The 26,399-nt window shown below is 44.6% G+C and overlaps 1 protein-coding gene across 3 annotated transcripts in view; it reads left to right on the plus strand.

Annotated features, from left to right (window-relative positions):
• The window catches only part of ccdc149a (coiled-coil domain containing 149a), a 227,162-nt gene that overhangs the window by 54,877 nt on the left and 145,886 nt on the right, over nucleotides 1-26,399 (plus strand). For all 3 annotated transcript variants that reach the window (XM_070863485.1, XM_070863493.1, XM_070863499.1), the window contains exons 3-4: nucleotides 18,699-18,737; nucleotides 19,654-19,761. In XM_070863485.1, coding sequence (XP_070719586.1) covers nucleotides 18,699-18,737; nucleotides 19,654-19,761 — 147 coding nt within the window. The remainder of the gene's footprint in view (nucleotides 1-18,698; nucleotides 18,738-19,653; nucleotides 19,762-26,399) is intronic.

Below are 26,399 nucleotides of genomic sequence, written 5' to 3' on the forward strand. Positions count from 1 at the left end.
CTATCACTTGCACTCCCTCTGACATTCCCTCATTTCCTGTGTCATTACTGCTATTTCTCCCATCAGTACCGTTACCGCTTCACCCACTGCACTGACGCTGCGCACGAGTGATCGGGTAAGCTCATTGCTCTCCACACCCAATGCCACAACCTGAGCCACATCTGTTGCACTCTGCATCTAAGGAGAGCGTTTTAGATTCTCTTTCTCTGCCTGGGTCTGCCTCGCGGCACCACTCCAGTGGGAGCCGCAGGCTGGGACGGTGGGGCAGTGGGTGTAAACTGCTGCATTACACCAGCAGTACCACTGGGACCCGCAACGTCGGAATCTGTGAAATCACAGAACTTATGCATTGAAACACTGATGTCCGTTGATATGGGCTGATAAATATTAAATTCGAAGGTCTCCCCTGAGACATTTCAGTCAACACCTGCAGCCACCCTTGGTCTGGATCGTCTGCATCTGGTTCTTCTTCTGTATGTTTAGGATCTTCAGGATTGGCATCATCTTCTGCAAAATATATCAGAACAGTCAAATGTTTAGCAGCACAGGAGGGGGCAGGATGGGTGGCATGAATGCTCTCACACATAGCAGGCCAGGCAGCAGGTTGATTTAAAGGGCCACGATGCATTTTCAAGACTTGCCCTCTCCCTCGCGTGCGGGCCCAGCTTGTGCTGTACTGATTGCTTTTCTCCATGTCTGACTCATCATAGCAGCGACCCTCTGTTCCAAGGGTGTCAGTGGATGCAAATTTGGCACGCCGCCTCCTGTTAGAGTTCTTTCCCTTTTGTTGTGGGCCAATTTCTTCTGTAAAGATTAAAATATAACTTTTTACAGAGTGCGTCTTTCTGCAGGGTGGGACATATACAGATAGTCACATTTACAATTTAGATTCCATTGAAAAATGAAAATATTACTTACACTAACTACTTGACCAAGGTCGTGCCATTTCTTTTTACACTGGCTTCCCAATCTCCTGGTATGCACCACTGCGCAGTAATCTTCTGCAACTAGGTTCCAGCGTTTCTTCATTTCTTTGGGTGGCACTTTTGTGCGACCTCTGTTGCTGGTATCCAGCTCCTGCCATCTCTGCTCAATGACATTCACTAATGTCTCCACTTCCTCATGCAAGAAATTCTTTGTTCTTGGTGGGCGTTGTTCCATTGCTGTATTGAATTTTTCAAAACACACAGCCCTTATTTTGCATGCACCTATGCAGCACTTGTTCTGGAAGTTTAGCAGCAACAAACAGCACTGATTTCAGCAGGTAATTTCTTCCACAGTACAGGTAAAAGCACTCCTTCACGCACAAAAAATCAGTCAGAAACCTTTTCACAGCTCCACAAAACCAAAAATCACTCTTCTGCATGTACCTTTAAAGATGGCCAATTGCCAATGTTTCTGTGCCACTGCGCATGCGCGCACGCTCCAGCGCACATGCGCAAGGCTGCCGGCACTAAAAATGACGTGTGGCAACGCCTTTGCCCCACCCCCAGCAGCTCCTGCTGCGCTGTGCCGACCTAAAAAGGGCCCATAAAATATCGGAGAATAGCGAGGTTAGTAATAGGTGCACTTTATGTTCCAGAAAATAGGCGGGCCTCTCTGAGGTGTGCCGTTCTGCGGGGCGGCCAAAACTTGGGCTCATTGTGTGGGATATGAGGTCTGTGAGTACATGGAGGAAGTGATCCTGAGATTTGAAGCTGGGAGTTCTTACTATGGGTGAGATCTGTGTCCACTTGAATGTGTCTGGGGTTTGAGAACATTCTGGAAGACAAGGGAGCCTGGAGAGATGGAGTGAAGTCTATGAGCACTGTGGTGTGGGGGGTAGGAGAGATCCGGGGGCCTAGTGTGGAAAGCACTTGGGAAGGGTTGGGGGCAAGAGAACTCAGAATAAGGGGTGCCCGAGAGGTACTGAAAGTGTGTATGGAGTTGCGGTTTCGGAGTATCGTTGGAATGGGAGCACTTGGGGCCTCTGGGGTGCAGGAGGTCTTGGGGGATGGGGTCGTGGGGGAAGTCTGACAGCAAATTGGGGATGGAGATGGAGATGGAGGGGCCAGGTCACATCGGAGCTGCTGGAGGGAGAGTACAGCTGGGTGGCATGTGGAAGGACTGTAGGAACATTGGGGGAGGGTAGGAAGGAGGCAGAAGCAAAGGCTATGGTTGTCAGGAAAGAGAAAGTCTCCTTGGCCATTAAAAGCCACCAGGAAGAAATGCTGTGAGCATTTTGGAAGAGGGGTAGTAGTTTGATATTTCAAATAACAGTGTTGATATTTGATGTCTCCAAGATAAGAGGAGACTAATTGATGTCCTGTTTCTGACTGCTCCATTTTTGATCGGGGTGGAGGAGCAGAGAGAGATCGGGGCTCAGGAGCGTCGTGATCGGGGCCCAGGAGAGGCGAGGGTTCAGGGCCCAGAAGAGGCAAGGGCCCAGGGGCAGCACGGGCCAGCCCACACTGCGATCTATGGATATTAAGAGCATGCGTGCTAACACTAGGTCTGTGCAGCAGAGCTTGGTCTCCAGTCGTCTTGGTTAACCCTTGCCACTGGATCAAGACCGAGCTCTGTCAAGCCCGTGTGGTGGCTGGTGTGCAACGGCCACCCCACGTTAAAAGAATCCATACACAGGCATCTTCCACCTTTTAGTATGTAGTTCGAAACCTAGATTGTCAGGTCCCTTATTGAAACACCTGTGAACTCATCTATTTTTGGTGTGGAAGCAGGTCATCCTCGATACGACGGACTGCCTAATACTAGCAATGGATGCGCAACATTTGTGCATGTACAAAGACTTTAAAAAAAAAGGCATTGAGGGTCATTGACATTATTGATAATATGCAGAGCATTGAGAACTGTCACATAAAAGCCCAGGTTTAAAAGTAAATCACAACTCTTGAGTGGAGCAGTACACAAGATGAGCCCTCTGAGAAAGAGCGAAATAGTCGGAGGGATTTCAAAGAAGGGACAGGCAAGTTCTCTTTCAGAATTGTTAAGTTCTTTGTGTGTTGATTTTGTTATAAATGTTATTTTGGGGGGTATGTGTTGAAGTGGGGACTCTGGGATGGATTCAGACATTTGATTGGTTTTGTTTCTGCTGATTGCCTTTTAGGGACTGGAACATGGTCTGAGAAAAGAAAGTAAAATCTTTAGAGATAGTAAAAATAGTTTCGACAATAGTGATTTTTGATTATCTAAAAGCAACTGGGATACTCTGAGCCTGATGGGCACACTGGACACTTTTGTAGACCCCGGAGACATGTCCCAGAAGTAATTACAAATAAAAAAAAAAATTAAACTGCATACTTCATAGAATCATGTAAATTTATGGCACAGAAGGAGGCCTTTCGGCCCATCATGTCTGCCGGCTAAAAAGAGTTATCCACTCGAATCACACTTTCTAGCTCTTGGTCTGTAACCTTGTGGGTTATGGCATTTCAAGTGCATATCCAACAGTAATTTTTAAACGCAATGAGGTTTCTGCCTCTACCACCCTTTCAGGCAGTGAGTTCCAGACCCCTATGACTGCAAAAGCTTCTACAGATACGTGAAGAGCAAAAGATTAGTGAAGACAAATGTAGGTCCCTTACAGTCAGAATCAGGTGAAGTGATAATGGGGAACAAAGAAATGGCAGACCAGTTGAACAAATACTTTGGTTCTGTCTTCACTAAGGAAGACACAAATAACCTTCCAGAATTACTAGGGGAATGAGAGTCAAGCGAGAAGGAGGAACTAAAGGAAATCCTTATCAGTCAGTAAATTGTGTTAGGGAACTTGATGGGATTGAAGGCCGATAAATCCCCAGGGCCTGATAGTCTGCATCCCAGAGTACTTAAAGAAGTGGCCCTAGAAATAGTGGATGCATTGGTGGTCATTTTCCAACATTCTATAGACTTTGGATCAGTTCCTATGGACAGGAGGGTAGCTAACATAACCCCACTTTTTTTAAAAAAAGGGGGAGAGAGAAAACAGAATTATAGACCGGTCAGCCTGACATCGGTGGTGGGGAAAATGTTGAAATCAATTATTAAAGATATAATAGCAGCACATTTGGAAAGAAGTAACAGGATCGGTCCAAGTCAAATTATCTGTATTTAAATCACAGATAGATAGATTTTTAACCAATAAAGGAATAAAGGTTATGGGGAGCGGGCGGGTAAGTGGAGCTGAGTCCACGGCCAGATCAGCCATGATCTTGTTGAATGTTCTTATGTTCTTATTATGTTCTTATAAGTCGGCATGGATTTATGAAAGGGAAATCGTGCTTGACAAATTTTCTAGAATTTTTTGCGGCTGTAACTAGTAGGGTGGACAAGGTGGAGCCAGTGGATGTGGTGTATTTAGACTTTCAAGAGGCTTTTGATAAGGTCCCACATAAGAGATTAGTGTGCAAAATTAAAGCACATGGTATTGGGGGTAATGTACTGACATGGATAGAGAACTGGTTGTCAGACAAGAAGCAGAGAGTAGGAATAAACCAGTCCTTTTCAAAAATGGCAGGCAGGGACTAGTGGGGTACCGCAGGTTTCAGTGCTGGGACCCCAGCTATTTACAATATACATTAATGATTTAGATGAAGGAATTGAGTGTAATATCTCCAAGTTTGCAGATGACACTAAACTGGATGGCAGTGTGAACATAGAACATAAGAATTAGGAACAGGAGTAGGCCATCTAGCCCCTCGAGCCTGCTCCGCCATTCAACAATATCATGGCTGATCTGGCCGTGGACTCAGCTCCACTTACCCGCCCGCTCCCCGTAACCCTTAATTCCCTTATTGGTTAAAAATCTATCTATCTGTGATTTGAATACATTCAATGAGCTAGCCTCAACTGCTTCCTTGGGCAGAGAATTCCACAGATTCACAACCCTCTGGGAGAAGAAATTCCTTCTCAACTCGGTTATAAATTGGCTCCCCCGTATTTTGAGGCTGTGCCCCCTAGTTCTAGTCTCCCCGACCAGTGGAAACAACCTCTCTGCCTCTATTTTGTCTATCCCTTTTATTATTTTAAATATTTCTATAAGATCACCCCTCATCCTTCTGAACTCCAGCGAGTAAAGACCCAGTCTACTCAATCTATCATCATAAGGTAACCCCCTCATCTCCGGAATCAGCCTAGTGAATTGTCTCTGTACCCCCTCCAAAGCTAGTATATCCTTCCTTAAGTAAGGTGACCAAAACTGCACGCAGTACTCCAGGTGCAGCTTCACCAATACCCTGTACAGTTGCAGCAGGACCTCCCTGCTTTTGTACTCCATCCCTCTCGCAATGAAGGCCAACATTCCATTCGCCTTCCTGATTACCTGCTGCACCTACAAACTAACTTTTTGGGATTCATGCACAAGGAAAAAAAAAAGGGCCTTGTAAATGTCTGCTGTGTCATCCAGGGCGGGTGGCACGGTTTAATGTTTTATGTTTTACAGGTAGACTCTAAAAGAGTTTCATGCACAAGGACCCCCAGGTCCCTCTGCACCGCAGCATGTTGTAGTTTCTCCCCATTCAAATAATATTCCCTTTTACTGTTTTTTTTTCCAAGGTGGATGACCTCACATTTTCCGACATTGTATTCCATCTGCCAAACCTTAGCCCATCCGCTTAACCTATCTAAATCTCTTTGCAGCCTCGCTCTGTCCTCTACACAACCCGCTTTCCCACTAATCTTTGTGTCATCTGCAAATTTTGTTACACTACACTCTGTCCCCTCTTCCAGGTCATCTATGTATATTGTAAACAGTTGTGGTCACAGTTGTGAGCTGTGAGGAGGCTGCTAAGAGGCTGCAGGGTGACTTGGACAGGTTAGGTGAGTGGGCAAATACATGGCAGATGCAGTATAATGTGGATAAATGTGAGATTATCCACTTTGGTGGTAAAAACAGGAGGGCTGATTATTATCTGAATGGTGACAGATTGGTAAAGGGGGAGGTGCAACGAGACCTGGGTGGCATGATATATCAGTCATTGAAGGTTGGCATACAGGTGCAGCAGGCGGTGAAGGCGGCAAATGGCATGTTGGCCTTCATAGCGAGAGGATTCGAGTATAGGAGCAGGGTGTTGTACAGGGCCTTGGTGAGGCCTCACCTGGAATATTATGTACAGTTTTGGCCTCCTAATCTGAGGAAGGACATTCTTGCTATTGAGGGAGTGCAGCGAAGGTTCACCAGACTGATTCCCGGGATGACAGGACTGACATATGAAGAAAGACTGGATCAACTAGGCTTATATTCGATGTAATTCAGAAGAATGAGAGGGGATCTCTTAGAAACATATAAAATTCTGACGGGATTGGACAGGTTAGATGCAGGAAGAATGTTTCCGATGTTGGGGAAGTCCAGAACCAGGGGTCACAGTCTAAGGATAAGGGGTAAGCCATTTAGGACTGAGATGAGGAGAAACTTCTTAACTCAGAGAGTTGTGAGCATGTGGCATTCTCTGCTACAGAAAGTTGTTGGGGCCAGTTCGTTAGATATATTCAAAAGGGAGTTAAATGTGGCCCTCACGGCTAAAGGGATCAAGGGGTATGGAGAGAAAGCAGGAATGGGATACTGAAATGCATGATCAGCCATGAACTGATTGAATGGTGGTGCAGGCTCGAAGGGCTGAATGGCCTACTCCTGCACCTATTTTCTATGTTTCTATGTTACCCTCTGGGTGAAAATAATTCTCAACTTCCCTTTAATCCTTCTACCAATTATGTTAAGGTGGCATTTATTTCCAATACCAAATCTCTGATCGGTCACCTTGAAGGCAATATCTAATTTCTATTGATCCCCTTGGAGGACAAGACACACCCAGCACTTTCTCTGGAATTTGCAATTGGATCCTGCCTGCCGAAGTAATTAATTACTTTTTGAAGTGTAATTCGAGCCATTCTGACTGCCTTGCTCCAGACAGAACAGAGTTGAAATAGGACAGTGTTAAGACCTACTCCCACCCCCAAACAAGTTCCTAAACTACCTCACACTCCCAAGTTTCGGACCTTCTCCTCCCTCCCGTGTTCCTGACCCCTACCCCCCCTTACGGCCCGAGTTCCTGCTCCCCCCGCCGCCACCCCCCCCCCCCCTCGGCCCAAGTTCCTGACCTATGCACCGCACACAACCCCCCCACCACACCCCGGGTTTCTGGCATTCTCGACCTGCCCCAGTTCCTTCCCCCGCCCCTCCCCCCCCCCCCCCCTCCCCAGGCCCAGGTTTTGACCTCTCCACTGCTCAAATTTCCCCCCCCCCCCCAATTTCCTGACCTCGCACAAACCCCCCAGGGTTCCTGACCTTCTCAACCTGCTCCAGTTCCTCCCCCCGCCAGGAGTTCCTGAAACTTCTTTCCCCCGAGTTTCTGACCTCCTCTGCCCCGCCCCCTCCCCGAGTTCCTGATCCCCTCTCCCCTCGCTCCGATTCCTCCTCTCCCCCGCTCCGATTCCTCCTCTCCCCCGCTCCGATTCCTCCTCTCCCCCCGCTCCGATTCCCCCTCTCGCCCCGCTCTGATTCCTCCTCTTCCCCCCGCTTCGATTCCCCCTCTTCCCCCCCCCGCTCCGATTCCCCCTCTTCCCCCCCACTCCGATTCCCCCTCTCCTTCCTTTCGCTCTCTCTCTCTCTTTTCCCACCCCCCTCCGATCCTCCCGATCCTCCCGCCCCCCCCGGCTGCACGAATCCAATAACCTTCTCCTACTGAGCTGAGGAAAGCGTGTCCCACTGCACGGTTGCATGCTGCACATGCATGATCTTAGTAAACGGCGCGTATGCACACAAGGGGCTAGGATGCGCATGCATGTCTCTGGGATGCCGTGCGCATGCGCAGAAGGCCGCAAAAATGTTTGTGCAGATAATCACTCCGTTACTTTAAGAACATAACATAAGAAATAAGAGCAGGTGTAGGCCATTTGGCCCCTGGAGCCTGCTCTGCCATTCAATGGCTGATCTGATCATGGGCTCAGCTCCCCATAACCCTTTATTCCCTTATCGCTCAAAAATCTGTCTAGCTCCACCTTATATCTATTCAGTGACCCAGCCTCCACAGCTCTCTGCTCCCTGGTTATTAACCTCTCTGTTAAGGGAAATAGATTCTTCCTATCCACTCTATGCCCCTCATAATTTTATACATCTCCGTTACATCTCCCCTCAGCCTCCTCTGTTCCAAAGAAAACAACCCCAACCTATCCAGTCTTTCCTCATCGCTAAAATTCTCCAAAAGGCAACATCCTTGAAAATCTCCTCTGTATCCTCCCTAGTGCAATCACATCTTTCCTATAATGTGGTGATCAGAACTGTTCGCAGTACTCTAGCTGTAGCCTAACTAGTATTTTATACAGTTCTAGCATAACCTCCCTGCTCTTATATTCTGTGCCTTGGCTAATAAAGAATACTATCCCATAAGACTTCTTAACCACCTTATCGACCTGTCCTGCTAACCTCAGCTATCTGTAGACATGCATTCCAAGGTCACTTTGTTCTCTACGCTTTCCAGTATCCCACCATTTATTGCGGATTCCCTTGTCTTGTTCACCCTCTCCAAATAGCCTTCCAGTCACAAAAATATCCATCGACCATTATCCTTTGTTTTCTGCCAACTGAGCCAATTTTGGATCCAACTTGCTACTTTCCCTTGGATCCCATGGGCTTTAACTTTTCTGACCAAACTGCCATGTGGGACCTTGTCAAAGACCTTGCTAAAAGGCTACATCAAACACGCTACCCTCATCAACCCTCCTTGTTATCTCATCAACAAATTCAATCAGGTTAGTCAGACATGACCTTCCCTCAACAAATCCATGCTGGCTGTCCTTGATTAATCTGTGCCTTTCTAAATGATGATTAATACTGGCCCTCAGAATTTTTTCCCATAATTTGCCCACCACTGAGGTTAGGCTGCCTGGCCTGTAATTACTCAGTATATTCTTTTCTCCCTTTTTAAACAACGGTACAACGTTAGCAGTCCTCTGGTAACTCACCTGTAGCCAGAGAGTACTGGAAAATGATGGTCAGAGCCTCTGCTATTTCCTCCCTTGGTTCTGTTAACAGCCTGGGATACATTTCATTTGGGCCTGGAGATTTATCTACTTTCAAAGATGTAAAATCCCATATTATTTCCTCTCACTATGTTTATCTCATAAGAATAAGAAATAGGAGCAGGAGTTGGCCATTTGGCCCCTTGAGCCTGCTCCGCCAATCAATAAGATCATGGCTGATCTGATCTTGGGCTCAGCTCCACTTCCCTGCCACTCCCCATAGCCCTTCACTCCCTCATCTAATATTTCATACTCCTCCTCTTTAACTACAATGTCTGCATCATCCCTCTCTTGTTCAGTAATTATTAACTCAAAGCCTCTTTGGATCACTTGTGCCATTTATTGCATGTTTCAGGTCCCGCAGGTTGATTTGTTCAGTTTATTGTTTGTGCTGATTGATGTCCTAGTTAGTTTTAAATATAAAATTAAAGATAATTTAAAATTCCTTTTAATTAAAATCCAACAGTGTTTTTAATTACTATTATGTAATTGGCATCTCTTAACTATTCAACTGACTATTTATATATGTGAGCGATGAAAAGGCACTGTAGATGCAATAATACTGCCAATTCTATGGCCATGTCGACTGCTGCCTCAAGTATCCTTTGCTTGATGAGTGATTTTAATTTTCCTGGCATTCAGTGGCACAATGGTTTACCTATTGTTGTGGGCATTGCAGCTGAAAAATGTATTGAAAATATACAAAAGACTGTTTTCTGACTCAACATGTTAATGAAGTAACTAGGGAAAATCATATTTTGGATCTGGTGTTTAGTAGTGAGCCTGACCTCGTATCAGGCCTCCATGTAGGGGAACATCTGGGCAACAGTGATCACAACATTATACGGTTCCAATTGGCGAGCAGAATTAAAGTTACTGAGAACCTGCAAGTTGTTTACAGAAAAGCAAACTTCTCCAAAATGGCAGATGATTTGGAACGGATAATTTGGCTAACCCTCCTTCATGGTGATGCGACCGATGTTGAATATAAATGGAAGGTTTTTAAGAATACGATTAAAAATGTGGAAAACAAACATGTACCCAAAATCCAAAGAAGGAAACGTGAAAAGAAAAAGCCAAGATAGCTGACTGGCTATGTACAAAGACAAATGAAATGTAAACAGAAATGTTTCTATAAATTAAATACATTTGACACTCAAATAATAGGACTGAATAGAAAGAACAACTAAAGAAAACGAAGATTGCTATTAGATCAGTAAAAAGGCTATTGGAAAAAAGGATTGTAGACAACTGTGGCAGTAATGGAAAGAACATTTTCAGTTACGTAAAGAGTCAGATAATTATCAAAGACTGTATTGGGCCACTGAAGGGTGTTCAAGAAAAGGTTACAAATAACTCACTGAATATGGCGGAAATATTAAATGAGTATTTTGCATCAGTAGTCACCCTTGAAGATGATGCTCGAATATTAAGAAATTAATACTAGTTTTATCAGTAACATTAACAGAGATAAGCATATTGTTTTAGAAAGAATTAAGAACTTAAATAGAGCAGCAGGGCAACCCGAGGGTCCTCCGGGAGATGGGACATGTGCTGTGCGAGCCCATGGCCTGTTTTTGTAATAGCTCACTGCATTCTGGAATGGTTCCTACAGATTGGAAGGAGACTAATGTAAAAAAAAAAAGATGACGAGGCAGACCCGGGTAACTATAGGTCCATCAGTTTAACATCAGTAATAGGTAAGATGCTTGAAAGAATCATAAGGGATGCAATATATGAATACTTGGAGGGACATATTAGGGTCAGCCAACGTGGCTTCATTAAAAAGAGGTCCTGTCTCACAAATCTAATTGTATTTTTTGAAAAAGTTACAAAGTTGGTTATTGAGGGAAGCCCAGTCGACATTGTCTACTTAGATTTCCAGAAAGCTTTTGACAAAGTACTGCATAAGAGGCTTCTCTTAAGATCGGAGCCTCTGGTATTAGTTGAAATATATTGAGCTGGATTCAGAACTGGCTGGCAGGATGCAGGCACAGAGTAGTTATAGATCGATTTGTATCTGTTTGGAGACCGATAGCCAGTGGTGCCCCACAGGGATCGGTGTGGGGACTGTTGCTTTTTATTTTTATTAATGATCTGGATTCAGGGGTTGGTGGCACTATTTGCAAATTTGCAGATGACACCAAGGTCTGTGCGAGTGCAAGAACTGGAAAAGAGGCTCGTCTGATTCAGGCAGATCTTAATATGTTGGCCGATTGAGCTCAAGACTGGAAAATGATGTGTAACTTAGATAAGTGCAGTGTTATGCATGTAGGCAGGCAAATGCTCAACATTCATACACCCTCCAGGGAAAGGCATTAAAGATGGTAGAGATAGAAAGAGATTTGGGCATTCTAGTGCATACATCCTTAAAGGTACACAAGCGATAGCTAGAGCAAATAGGGTGTTGGGGTGTATCGATAGGAAAATTGAGTATAAGATGAGGCATACTGTTTTGTCCTTGTACAAGACCTTAGTCAGGCCGCACTTGGAATACTGTGTCCAGTTTTGGTCCCCTCACATGGTGGGCGATATTGAGGCTCTGGAAAGGGTGCAGAAGAGGGCCACAAGACTAATTCCAAGTCTAAAGCATTTTAGTTATCAAACTAGGCTAAAAGAGTTGGGACTCTATATCTTAGAGCAACATAGACTTAGGGGGATAAGATTAAGGTTTATACGATGAGTATAGGAGCAGGGAGGTCTTACTGCAGTTAGTTGTACAGGGCCTTGGTGAGGCCACACCTTGAATATTGTGTACAGTTTTGGTCTCCTAATCTGAGGAAGGACATTCTTGCTATTGAGGGAGTGCAGTGAAGGTTCACCAGACTGATTCCCAGGATGGCAGGACTGACATGAAGAAAGACTGGATCGACTAGGCATATTTTCACTGGAATTTAGAAGAATGAGAGGGGATCTCATACAAACATGTAAAATTCTGATGGGATTGGACAGGTTAGGTGCAGGAAGAATGTTCCCGATGTTGGGGAAGTCCAGAACCAAGGCTCACAGTCTAAGGATAAGGGGTAAGCCATTTAGGACCGAGATGAGGAGAAACTTCTTCACTCAGAGAATTGTGAACCTGTGGAATTCTCTACCATAGAATGTTGTTGCGGCTAGTTCGTTAGATATATTCAAGAGGTAGTTGGATATGGCCCTTAGCATAACATCGGGAACATTCTTCCTGCATCTAATCTGTCCAATCCTGTCAGAATTTTATATGTTCTATGTCTTTCTTCATATGTCAGTCCTGTCATCCCGGGTATCAGTCTGGTAAACTTTCGCTGCACTTCCTCAATAGCAAGAATGTCCTTTCTCAGATTAGGAGACCAAAACTGTACACAATATTCAAGGTGTGGCCTCACCAAGGCCCCGTACAACTGTAGTAAGACCTCCATGCTCCTCTACTTAAATCCTCTCGCTATGAAGGCCAACATGCCACTTGCTGCCTTCACCACCTGCTGTACCTGCATGCCAATTTTCAATGACTGATGTACCATGACACGCAGGTCTCGTTGCACCTCCCCTTTTACTAATCTGTCACCATTCAGATAATAATGCAGCCTCTTAGCATCCTCCTCACAGCTCACACTGCCACCCAGCTTAGTGTCATCTGCAAACTTGGAGATATTACACTAAATTCCTTCGTCTAAATCATTAATGTATATTGTAAATAGCTGGGGTCCCAGCACTGAACCTTGCGGTACCCCACTAGTTACCGCCTGCCATTCTGAAAAGGACCCATTTATTCTTACTCTTTATTTCCTGTTTGCCAACCAGTTCTCTATCCACGTCAATACATTACCCCCAATACCATGTGCTTTAATTTTGCACACTAATCTCTTGTGTGGGACCTTGTCAAAAGCCTTTTGAAAGTCTAAATATACCACATCCACTGGCTTCCCCTTGCCCACACTACTAGTTACATCCTCAAAAAATTCTAGAAGATTTGTCAAGCATGATTTCCCTTTCCTAAATCCATGCTGACTTGCATCGATCCTGTCACTGCTTTCTAAATGTGCTGCTATGACATCTTTAATAATTGATTCCAACATTTTTCCCACCACTGATGTCAGGCTGACCGGTCTATAATTCCCTGTTTTCTCTCTCCCTCCCTTTTTAAAAAGTGGTGTTACATTAGCTATCCTCCAGTCCATAGAAACTGATCCAGAGTCGATAGACTGTTGGAAAATGATCACCAATGCATCCACTATTTCAGGGGCCACTTCCTTATGTACTCTGGGATGCAGACTATCAGGCCCTGGGGATTTATCGACCTTCAATCCCATCAATCTTCCGAATACAATTTGCTGACTAATAAGGATTTCCTTTAGTTCCTCCTTCTCGCTAGGCCCTCGGTCCCCTAGTATTTCCGCAAGGTTATTTGTGTCTTCCTTAGTGAAGACAGAACCAAAGTATTTGTTCAGTTGGTCTGCCATTTCTTTGTTTTCGGTTATAAATTTACCTGATTCTAATAGGTACTGCAGGGAATTTAATGGCCAGAGTGATTTCTTGGACTAGTTTCGATCGCCTAGACAGGTTGGACACCAATTTCCCATTTTTTTTCCCCGCCGAATTGGTCTGGGTTTTTTATCAGTTTTTTTTTGCCTCTCCCAGGAGATCACGTGGTTTCGGGTAGGGTGGAATATAGATGTTGTGATACACAAAATATCGCAATTGTGTGGGACAGGCTTGATGGACCAGATGATCTTTACCTGTCTGTCATTGTTCGTATGTATCTATATTGATTTAAATTACTTGCCACTTTTCTCCACAAGGAAGGTGAAAGTTCTGAGACAATTATTGATGGGGACATTTCCAACTTTCTTGAGTCTGGCAGCACAATCAACAGTGAGCCACACTAATTGTACTGAAATCGTAAATACATTTATGAAGAATACATTTACAATGACCAACAAAGGAACTCTTCTAGGTAGAATAAAGTATAAAATATGACCTATTTAAAAAAAATATGTAAATCCAGCCCTATTTTAACTGTAAACTATCAGAAGAATCGTAATCCTGTGCTATTGAAATAATGAAGGCAAAGTCATTATTACAAAATAAACCACCAACAGATTGTGAGAACTTTGTTCCAGGAACAAGGTACATTAATGGTTGATAATCAATACAGATCACAGACCAGAAGAGGGTTGCCTTAAACTCTACTTACACTGTAACTGAAGATTTGCTAAAGAAATGAATCTTCAGCAACTACAGGTCCGAAATGGATAAAAACACTCCCAAGGAAAAATATGTGATTCTTGCCTGCTACAAACTCGCTCTCCCTTGCACTACTGAAACTGTGAAGTTGGACTTATGCAAGAGGCTGGTCTAGTAGACATCTTCAATATTAATCACCTACAGAATATATTTGTAAAGCAAACGTCAGTATGTGCGTCAAGACGTTAACTTCGTTGTCCTGACCAAACTGAACATAATTGCCACTAGTATGAGACAATAAATGGGCTGTTTGAGGTATATTCCAGCACAGCAAAAAAGCATTATTATAAGCCAAACAATCTGAAATTAAAGAAATAGAATGCAGGCTGAGCAGCAGAGCGAAGGGGCCTTTGAGAGTGATGTTGTGACATCATGTCTCCGCTTCTCTGCCTCTAAAAATACAACAACTTGCATTTGTATACTGCTTCCCACGTAACAAAAACATCTCCAAGCAAGTGAATGAACAAATAAAGTGTCAGTTCTGATTCCAACATTAATAATAAATACATTTTACAGATATTTGCTTCAGCTGTAAATATGTTAAATTAAGAAAAACATAGTTATTTAGCAAGGAGGCCTATATTGAACCTTATCCAAGGTCATTGCTTTAAGAAGAATTTTCGAATAAATTCTGGCAGTGCATTACAGAAAATTGCACACCTAGAGCTCAAAATTAATGGATAGGAAATCAGGCTGAGAGTGTACAATTTCCCGATGTGCCATTCAAGCATTGTAGTTGTGTGCCGTGAGTACCAAAATGGAAAATCTGCCACATGGTGCCATACAAATTAAAGTTTGTTTGAGGTATAGAGAGAATTATATAAGCAGCAAGGTGGCTTTCAAGTGAAATTTGTTTTTATTAGGATTAATAGCCTATGTTGCCTTGTGAATAAGTGTGTCAGTATCTCTCCTTGCATTAGAACTTACTCAAAGTCCACTGCCTAATTCTCTTTTGTCTTCTTTTGCTACGTACACATTGAGAAGACCCAAGTAAGCACTGGATAACAGGGTCTTCAGCTTCTTTCAGTCAAAGCTCCAAACACGTTTCTGTATATAGAAGAGTCGGGAGTGAGCGGGATCTTGAAAAAATGTCGGAAAAAAGCTGTTTCAATAATAGCTATGATATCCTATTCCAACGTGTCTATCTGTGCCCTCAGCTCATTTGCCTTATTAACTGGACTCTTTGCATTGAAGTATATGCCATTAAGCACTGCCAAACCCCTTTGTTGTCTATTTTCTAGCCTTTGTTTCCTCTGCCTTCCAAACTCACTTACTAATTTACTGCCTCCAATTTCCAGGTTTGCTTCTCTCCCTTCTGAATATGCGCTCAGGTTCCCATCCCCTGCCAACCTAGTTTAAACCCTCCCCAACAGCACTAACAAATCTCCCTGTGAGGATATTTGTCCCAGCCCTGTTGAGGTGCAACCCGTCAGGTTTGTACAAGTCCCACCTCCACAGAACCAGTCCCAATGTCTCAGGAATTTAAAGCCCTCCCTCCTGTACCATCTCTCCAGCCACACATTCATCTGCTCTATCCTCTTATTTGAGTACTGACTAGCGTGTGGCACCAGAATAATCCGGAGATTACTAACTTTTAGGTCCTGCTTATTAATCTCTTTCCTAGCTCCCTAAAATCTGTGTGCAGGACCTCATCCCTCTTTCTTCCTATGTCATTGGTACCGATATGAACCACGACCTCTGGCTATATTCACCCTCTCCCTTCAATGTCTTGCAGCCACTCAGTGACCCTGACCCTGGCACCAGGGAGGCAACATGCTATCCTGGAGTCACGTCTGCGGCCACAGAAACGCCTGTCTGTTCCCCTAACTATTGAATCCTCTATCACTATTGCTTTTCTGACCTTCCTCCTCCCCCCTTGTATAGCTGAGCCACCCATGGTGCCATGGACTTGACTCTGGTTGTACTCCCCAGAGGAACCATCCTCTGCAGGGATGAGGTCCTGCACAGAGATTTTAGGGAGCAAGAAAAGAGATTAATAAGCAGAACCTGAAAGGTCGGAATTTCCGGATTACTTCCGGTGCCACGCGCTAGTCAGTACTGAAATAAGAGTACGAGGTGCACTCAGAACTTCTGCACTTCTTGCCTGGTCCTCCTTTTCTGTCTGGTGGTTACCCATTCCCTCTCTGCCTGCAAACTCTTAAGCTGCGGAGTGACCGCCTCCTGAAACGTGACTCACAGATACACTGCAGTGACGCCAGGTGCTGCTCAAGCTCCGAAACCCGGAGCTCGAGTTCCTCCAGCTGACGACACTTCCTGCACATGTGGTTGTCAAGAGCATGAGAAGCGTCGTGGATTTCCCACATGGCACAGGAACTGCATTCGACGGGACTGAGGTGCCTTGTCAGGCCTCTATTAATTAGACTACTAACTAAACTTCTTACTTTAACCCACTGCCCTAATTTAGAGAGAAAAAAGGCAAAATTATTTACTCAAGTTCAACGAGAACCACTGAGATGCCAAACACAAAGGCCGCGATTTCTCCTACCGAGGCGGGTCCAGTGTGGATGAGGTAGGTGGCGGGTTGCAACCCCACTCCTGGCTCCATCCCGCTTTGTGAAAAGAATTTTCCCTTGATGAGGTTTGTTAAACCCACCCTGTGAGGTTCCTGGCCAATTAAAAGGAAGCGGGCCTGATGATGTAATTTTATGATGCGTCGTCAGCCGGTTTCCTTAAAGGGACATCTAGACAGTTGTGCTGTCAGTGTTCTGCAGCATTGAGGTGCTGCAAACAATGACCAGCACTGCACAAAGGTGCATGGCTGCACTCAGGCTTTCCCACGGCTCCCTCCACATGCTTATGTAGGGAGTCACAGCACGCAGGGAGGTTCTATTCCCTTCCAATGGATGGAAGAGACCTCCCCAGAACACCAATGCACCTGGTTGCACATTGCACAGGAGGGCACAGGCAGGGATGGCGTCAGGAAGACCTGGCTGCAGTGGCCCAAACCTTCCAATGATCTCAGTAGACCATGAAACGTTACTGCAAAGGCCACACTCAACCTCATCCTGCTGTACCACACATCACATCCCCATCACTCTGCCTTCCCTGCCCTACCCCTGCACATCCTTACTCACACCAACTTACCTTGCACCTCCACCCATTTCTCTTTATCTACATTATCACATCCCCATCTCACTAGCCACCCCTCACACTCGCCCTTATCCTAGTCCAATCATATCAACTAACAGCACACCAAGGTAGGCACTTGGGGCTTTTAGCCAATGTTCATGTAAAGTTTCTGTTGATGTGTTGCCAAACATTGAAATCTTTATTTTAAACACTTTGCCTTCTTGGAGAGATTTATGTGCACCTTTGGAAGTGACTTAGTGAGTTGTAGTAATTGGTGAGGCATAACGGTATTCCCCCGCAATGCTGATTGTGAAAGGAATAGCTTGGTCATTGCAGGGATACTTTATGGTACTAGTGTGGGGTGGTGCCAACCTGGTGCATCAAGTGGCAGCCAGGGTGTACAGCATCAAGTGAAGTAAATCTGTCCATGATGAGGCCGTCCCTGGCCTCCTGGGCAGCAAGGTGGTCCAGTGCTGATGCCCTATGTCCTCTGCAGCATCAGATGATTGCGGAGAAGATTGGTGATGTTGGTGTTGGGGCTGATCGTGGTGGGATTCTAAGGACCAAGGTGAGATTTTTTTCATGGGAATCTTTGTTGCTGGAATAGATGGCAGCTGAAGTTGAGATGATAGAAGTTATTTGTCAGTGGTGAGAGAGCCTGCTCCAAGGAGGTGACAGTGGATATAGAGTTTACTCCAAACATTTCCAAACTGTATAAAGCTGAAAAGTGTATTCCAAATTCTGAAGGCTCCAGCTGCTAAGATTGGAAAGTGAACAGCTGTGAAATGGTAGCATTTAAACCACTTTTGCAGCTGTCAACTATTCAGAGGAATGGAGAGTAATTGAAAACCTGCTTATCTGACGTGATCACGAACGAAGGGAACCTCGTGAGAAAGCTGGGAAAATAGTATGTACATGGTAAAATGTTGATTAAGTACCTTTTTAACAAGTACAGACAGACCCGGCACTTGGGAAACTGACGAGGAGGTAGGCTGTCGACTCGCAGTCAGTCTTTTATATTTTGACAGTGGATCCGCCTTCCTCCGAGTGCCGGCAAAATTCTGGCCAAAGAATCTAAATATTAGATATCTATATACTTAGAGTCTCGGCTCTGTGACTCCACTCCTCCTTTTAAGTTGGACGTGAGAAACCGCCTTCCTCCTCTCAATGGAATTCCTACTATCATCAAATTCTTGTACTCTGCTTGTGATCCACTCCAATTGCGATTCACCCAGCTCAGTCTCCAAGCTCTGTGCCAGGCTATAAAGAAGACCGAGAAATACAAATGAAGGATTTATCAGAAGTATTTGAAAATTGTAGTAAAGGTATTCGATAAATATTGCATTTCTATCAGTGTTGAGAAAATAATTAATTGTTTCATTTTTTAAACTCCATAGGATGGCGATCCTACTCTACCTCCAGAAAAACGGAATCAGGTGAGATGTAAGCTAATAGAACTCTTCTGACAAAATCATGTTTGTTTTGGCTGTAATTACATTTCATAATTAAATGCAACACCAATTCCACAAAAGTTAACTAGACACAGCATGCATCAAATGGGAATAAGCCATACCCAGTATTTTAAATGAATGCTAGCTGTGATCAAATTTGCTACCAATTGTTTTCCTACGATAAAACATGAGCACAGGCTGCCAATGAAAAAGGATGTTTAGATGGAAAAAATGCAAATCAGGATCGTATAGCAACTGAATTTAAATGAGTAAAAATTCATTTAAAGAAACATTCCAATATGTATCAAAGAAAATACATTCAATTTAAAAATAACATTTCGAGGACTTTTTGAATTGCGGGAAATCTCTATTTGGGTCTAAGCAGTAAATTTTGAATTTTGCTTCCAGATGAGGATTGTAACCATAATAAAGCAAAGTCATGGAAGCTAGTTGATATTTTGTATGTATTTAGCCATTGTTCTGTCTATTTTGCTGATACTGAAATCCGATGTTCCAGTTTGCCAAAAATAGCATACTCTTTGGACGCTACCAAACAGTCCCATTACCTTTATAAAATCTTGTTACCACGGCTCACTTGATTGAAATGAACCTTTTTTGAGCTGACTGAAAGGAATTAATATTGGAGTTACAGTTTTACAAGCAGATTAATTGAAGAAGGTTTAACACATTCTTAATTGTAAACTCACAGCAACAGACACTTCATATTGTGTTTTTCTCCCTGTATCAGTTTCCCCCTGCGAATCTTGAATTAAATAAATCATATTGCCATTGATTTTCTATGCTGGCTGAGATAATCAACTTAGAAGTTGAAACTGTTGCAATAGAACGAGATAATGTTGCATGTGAGCTAAATAAACTCAAACTGCATTTCTTTGCCCAGGCAAACCTTGCACAACTATTGAGTAGTTCTCGAGAGCGGAATAAACAGCTGACAGAGGAAATCAAAGAACTCCAGCAGAGACTGGCTGAGGCACAGGGTGATAACAAGGTATAATTTATGAGGGTGTGGGGTGGGGGGGGGGGGGGGGCGGGGGAGAAGATCTTGTCAGCTTGAGGTAATTTGGAGAAGGGAAAGGCAAAGCAACATAATAATTGTTAAAATTAGAACTAAAGTAACAAAAAGTTGCATGAGGGATAATATAATGGTTCATGTGGTGAACCAAAAGATGAGAAATAAATAACTGCAGTTCTTCAAGTGATTAAAATGTTCTGGTGGTTGAGGTTTTGTTATTAGAAGCAGTATGCATCTCCGTCTAATAAAATGCTAATTTACTTGTTTGGAATTGTCAGAAATTCACCATCTGTTGCCGAGCGTTTGAATGTTTATGCTACACTGTCGTCAGTGCATTCCTTCAGGTCTGCCTAACCTTACAGTCCATTTTCTTCATTTGGATAACCAACTGGATCCAACTGATCCAGTTGGTTAACAGTTAACAGTTCTGTTGGAACTAGTCTGATGATCATGTGAAGAAACTCACAAGTGATCCCTCTTTAAAGAGGTGACCCTTTCTAATCAGGATAACCAAAATAAACTAGTTATTTTCAAAAAACAGCAACATTTATAGGGTAATTTTCTGAGTTTGCGTCATGGGCGAGTAGCTTCCCCCACTGGCAGCAGATATCAGAAATGTGAGTAAGCACTGCTCATCCATTACCTGGAATTTGTAGCCAGTGCATGGCCACATCTCCGATGTGGACTGTCAGTGGGTCAAAGATCCTCATTGGGAGCAGAAACCTGGAAAATTACCAAATAGGTGTAAACTTCCCATAACTGGTACAGGTTGTACCTCTCCAGTCCGAGACTCTTTAGTCCAGAAACACTCTAGTCCAGAAACGGGAGCAGCGTCGAGGAGGTGCGTGGAGAGGCCTATAAAAGGCACAGCAGGGAGTCCGGGGCCCAGCGTCGGCGGCAGTCGGGAGCAGCGTCGAGGAGGTGCGTGGAGAGGCCTATAAAAGGCATACTTGTGCAGCTACAGGGAGAGGGCAAAAAAGGAGTAGAAAGAAACAGAAAGGTGATGTCACAGCCAAGGGGGTAAGTGATTGGCTGGTGATTGGTGAGTAGTTTTTCTTTTTTCTCTTCTATAACAGTGAGTAAACTTTAGCATTGTTGTTGCCTATCTAAGGGTTAAGTCATGGCAGGACAGCTCGTTCACGTGATATGCTCCTCCTGTACCATGTGGGAACTCAGGGAAGGCTCTAGTGTCCCTGACAACTACGTGTGCGGGAAGTGTATCTGCCTCCAGCTCCTGACGGACCGTGTTGCGCAGTTAGAGCTGAGGGTGGATTCACTCTGGAGCATCCACGATGCTGAGAATGACGTGAGTAGCACGTGTAGCGAGTTGGTCGTACCGCAGTTGAAGGGCCCACAGCCAGATAGGGAATGGAAGACCAGCAGGAAGATCAGTGCGAGGAAGGTAGTGCAGGGGTCCCCTGTGGTCATCCCCCTGCAAAACAGATACACTGCTTTGAGTACTGTTGAGGGGGATGACTCATCAGGGGAGGGCAGCAGCAGCCAAGTTCATGGCACCGTGGCTGGCTCTGCTGCACAGGAGGGCAGGAAAAAGAGTGGGAGAGCGATAGTGATAGGGGATTCAATTGTAAGGGGAATAGATAGGCGTTTCTGCGGCCGCAACCGCGACTCCAGGATGGTATGTTGCCTCCCTGGTGCAACGGTCAAGGATGTCTCGGAGCGGGTGCAGGACATTCTAAAAAGGGAGGGAGAACAGCCAGTTGTCGTGGTGCACATTGGTACCAACGGCATAGGTAAAAAAAGGGATGAGGTCCTACGAGACGAATTTAAGGAGCTAGGAGCTAAATTAAAAAGTATGACCTCAAAAGTAGTAATCTCGGGATTGCTACCAATGCCACGTGCTAGTCAGAGTAGGAATCGCAAGATAGCGCAGATGAATACGTGGCTTGATCAGTGGTGCAGCAGGGAGAGATTCAAATTCCTGGGGCATTGGAACCGGACGGTCTGCACCTGGGCAGGACCGGAACCAATGGGGGCGTGTTTGCTAGTGCTGTTGGGGAGGAGTTAAACTAATATGGCAGGGGGATGGGAACCAATGCAGGGAGACAGAGGGAAACAAAAAGGAGACAAAAGCAAAAGACAGAAAGGAGATGAGGAAAAGTTGAGGGCAGAGAAACCCAAGGCAAAAAACAAAAAGGGCCACTGTACAGCAAAATTCTAAAAGTACAAAGGGTGTTAAAAAAACAAGCCTGAAGGCTTTGTGTCTTAATGCAAGGAGTATCCGTAATAAGGTGGAAGAATTAACTGTGCAAATAGATGTTAACAAATATGATGTGATTGGGATTACGGGGACGTGGCTCCAGGATGATCAGGGCTGGGAACTCAACATCCAGGGGTATTCAACATTCAGGAAGGATAGAATAAAAGGAAAAGGAGGTGGGGTAGCATTGCTGGTTAAAGAGGAGATTAATGCAATAGTTAGGAAGGACATTAGTTTGGATGATGTGGAATCTATATGGGTAGAGCTGCAGAACACCAAAGGGCAAAAAACATTAGTGGGAGTTGTGTACAGACCTCCAAACAGTAGTAGTGATGTTGGGGAGGGCATCAAACAGGAAATTAGGGGTGCATGCAATAAGGGTGCAGCAGTTATAATGGGTGACTTTAATATGCATATAGATTGGGCTAACCAAACTGGAAGCAATACGGTGGAGGAGGATTTCCTGGAGTGCATAAGGGATGGTTTTCTAGACCAATATATCGAGGAACCAACTAGGGGGGAGGCCATCTTAGACTGGGTGTTGTGTAATGAGAGAGGATTAATTAGCAATCTCGTTGTGCGAGGCCCCTTGGGGAAGAGTGACCATAATATGGTGGAATTCTGCATTAGGATGGAGAATGAAACAGTTAATTCAGAGACTATGTTCCAGAACTTAAAGAAGGCTAACTTTGAAGGTATGATGCGTGAATTGGCTAGGATAGATTGGCGAATGATACTTAAGGGGTTGACTGTGGATGGGCAATGGCAGACATTTAGAGACCGCATGGATGAACTACAACAATTGTACATTCCTGTCTGGCGTAAAAATAAAAAAGGGAAGGTGGCTCAACCATGGCTATCAAGGGAAATCAGGGATAGTATTAAAGCCAAGGAAGTGGCATACAAATTATGAAGTATAATGTGGATAAATGTGAGGTTATCCACTTTGGTGATAAAAACAGAGAGACAGACTATTATCTGAATGATGACAGATTAGGAAAAGGGGAGGTGCAACGAGACCTGGGTGTCATGGTACATCAGTCATTGAAGGTTGGCATGCAGGTACAGCAGGCGGTTAAGAAAGCAAATGGCATGTTGGCCTTCATAGCGAGGGGATTTGAGTACAGGGGCAGGGAGGTGTTGCTACAGTTGTACAGGGCCTTGGTGAGGCACACCTGGAGTATTGTGTACAGTTTTGGTCTCCTAACCTGAGGAAGGACATTCTTGCTATTGAGGGAGTGCAGCGAAGGTTCACCAGACTGATTCCCGGGATGGCGGGACTGACCTATCAAGAAAGACTGGATCAAGTGGGCTTGTATTCACTGGAGTTCAGAAGAATGAGAGGGGACCTCATAGAAACGTTTAAAATTCTGATGGGTTTAGACAGGTTAGATGCAGGAAGAATGTTCCCAATGTTGGGGAAGTCCAGAACCAGGGGTCACAGTCTAAGGATAAGGGGTAAGCCATTTAGGACCGAGATGAGGAGAAACTTCTTCACCCAGAGAGTGGTGAACCTGTGGAATTCTCTACCACAGAAAGTTGTTGAGGCCAATTCACTAAATATATTCAAAAAGGAGTTAGATGTAGTCCTTACTGCTAGGGGGATCAAGGGGTATGGCGAGAAAGCAGGAATGGGGTACTGAAGTTGCATGTTCAGCCATGAACTCATTGAATGGCGGTGCAGGCTAGAAGGGCCGAATAGCCTACTCCTGCACCTATTTTCTATGTCTATGTTTCTATCCCTGATCGGGCATCAGTCTCGGCATGCGTGGTTTCCATTGAAAATAAAAATTGAGGCTCCACGTGTTAAACGTACATATGATGCATTTTGGATGACAAATCTTGACAGCCTTGCCCTGGCCAGCTGAAGGTTTTACACACTGGCTGGTGCTGTGGTTTGACACGCGCTCCTCGCTGCCGAGGCTGCCTCTCCTTGCCTGATTGGCGGCGGGTGTGTATGCTCTGAAGTCTGCAGCTGCAGCGCCGGGCTGAGCCAACATTTCCCCTCCACCCCCCCACCTCCCCACCTCCCCCCAGCTCCGGGGGTGGGTGGATGTGGGGTGGTTGTTGTGTGTGTCTCAGTGTACGGAGGCTGCTGCTTCTACCAGTCAGGCTCTGCTCGCGGCTTACACACGGACTGGCGCCTAGAGTAGGATCATGATAAGGGTTGGCGTCTCTCCTTGACTTTATCCACCTATAGTTTTTTTTTAATGTGTATGTGTGTGATGTTTTGAGGTGTTAGTGTTCATTCAGGTAAGTGGGCCGGGCAAGGAAAGGGAAGGGAAGGGCAGGCAGCTGACTGAGGTGTTGAAGCTAGGCCTGAGGATGAAAAAAAACGGAGTGATTCTGGACGACTAAATGCTGCGCAGTAGACTTCTGTGCAGCGCATGCACAGAATGCGTCTGGGTCGTTGTCACCAGTTGACCTCCCGAGGTTCGGAAAATTCTCTGGTCCGGCCCTGGTCAGGTCCAAAGGGTGCCGGACCAGAGAGGTCCAACTGTATTACTTAACATAAGGAGATAATTGAGTCCATGGAAACACTCCCATCGTTAACTCTGATTGTATTTAGAATAAATCCAATAATTCCCCCCTCCCCCTCCCACCAATAGTAAGACAGAGGAAACGTTCATCCCATGTGTCTGGGTGGATTTGATCCTTTTGCAATTCTGTTGGTAGCTCAACTTTTACTTTTGTGTTTTCAGAAAATGTGACCAGTATACAGCTGTGTTTTGGTATTGAAGTTATTTGCACAGGTTAAAAGGAATAAGGGTCCAAGCACTGATCTTTTTGGGCGTCTACTCCACTCTCTTTCCACCCCCACACTCGACTCTACCCCCATCCCCTTCCTATGTGACATTATACTTCTTGTGAGTCTGTTCCCTCATTTTAAAAATTACTTTCTTGTTCTTTTCTAGATTCTTGGAGATTTCAGTTTAATTTTTCATGTGGAACTTTGTCAAGATTGTTCTGTAAATCTAAATAAACTATAACATGGGGAATGCCACTATCTGCTTTACCTGTGAAATCTTCAAGGAGGTCAGGAAGGTTTCACAGGCATGAAATTTCTCTTCTAAATTAATGCAGGCTGTTTATTGCTATATATGCAGTCCTCCAGCTTACCTCTTATAATAAATGTTATTTATAATTGATGTGGGATAATAAATGGTAGTTGCCTGGGTTCAACTTGCTGCTCTTTTTAAATGCAAGTACTACATTTATATGGCACTTTCAACATAGTAAAATGTCCCAAAGCGCATCACAGGACTGTTAGCAAATATAATTTGACACCAAGCCACGTAAGGAGATATTGGTGCTGATGACCAAAACATGGTCATAAAGGTAGGTTTTAAAGAGTGTCTTAAAGGAGGAAAGAGAACTGGAGAGATTTAGGGAGGGAATTCCAGTGCTTAGGGCCTTGGCAGCTGCCAGTGGTGGAGCGATGCTCAAAAGACCAGAATTGGGGGAGTGCAGATAGTTCAGAGGGTTGTAGGGCTGAAGGAGATTACCGAGATAACAAGGGGTGAGGCCATGCGAGGGGATGAGAATTTTATAATCGAGGCGTTTCTTAACTGGGAGCCAATGTAGGCCAGCGAGCACAGTTAGAACATGGGCAGCAGAGTTTTACAGTCCAGTGCTTTGTGATTCTTCCATAGCAATCGTCAGCCACCACACGTTTCTTCCCTGCACTCCTTCAGCACCCCAGGATATAGGATATATAGCCCGGGATCTTTGGCTCTAAGTCCCCTAACTTTCGCCCATTTAGCACCCATATAAGCACTGAGCTGCAGGCTATCGCCCATATTTGCTGAAAAGTGGAAACTAGCGCCGGATTATAGCCCATTTATCACCGGCCCAACTTTCGGCATACATGAATGAGCTACGTCGCCCGGCCTATTTTTAAAAAATATGACGTCATCCTCATGCAAGGCCGAGAATAGTATTTATAATGGAAACTTGCACCTGATTATGGCCCAGATTATCGCCGAGCGCTATTTTTGGCATTTCGCTCACAATTCGCCCAAATTATCACTGGCCCAAAAAGACGCTGAAGAAAAGCTGCAATCACCTGACCTTTACTCGGCACTATGGATGCCATTTTTTAACTCTGAGGATCTGTAGTAAAAGGCTGCTGCAAGCGCTTGTCAGGAGAATCAATTTGAGAGTAATTTTAAGGGACTTTTTGACTCTTGCCAGTCATCTAATCACATTTGTATTTGTTGAGGACAAATGAAGGGCATTTATAGTAATGGGGCCTGTAATTTCTCAACTAGTATTGATCACTAATTACATGCTGCAGAATAGAGATGGAATAAGATATATTGAAGAGCATTATGTGCCCAAAGAGGTGGCAGAACGTTACACCCAATGCATTTACAGGGATAAGCGATCATACCTG

This window comes from Pristiophorus japonicus, chromosome 2 (assembly GCF_044704955.1).
Source record: "Pristiophorus japonicus isolate sPriJap1 chromosome 2, sPriJap1.hap1, whole genome shotgun sequence".
NCBI lineage: Eukaryota > Metazoa > Chordata > Chondrichthyes > Pristiophoridae > Pristiophorus > Pristiophorus japonicus.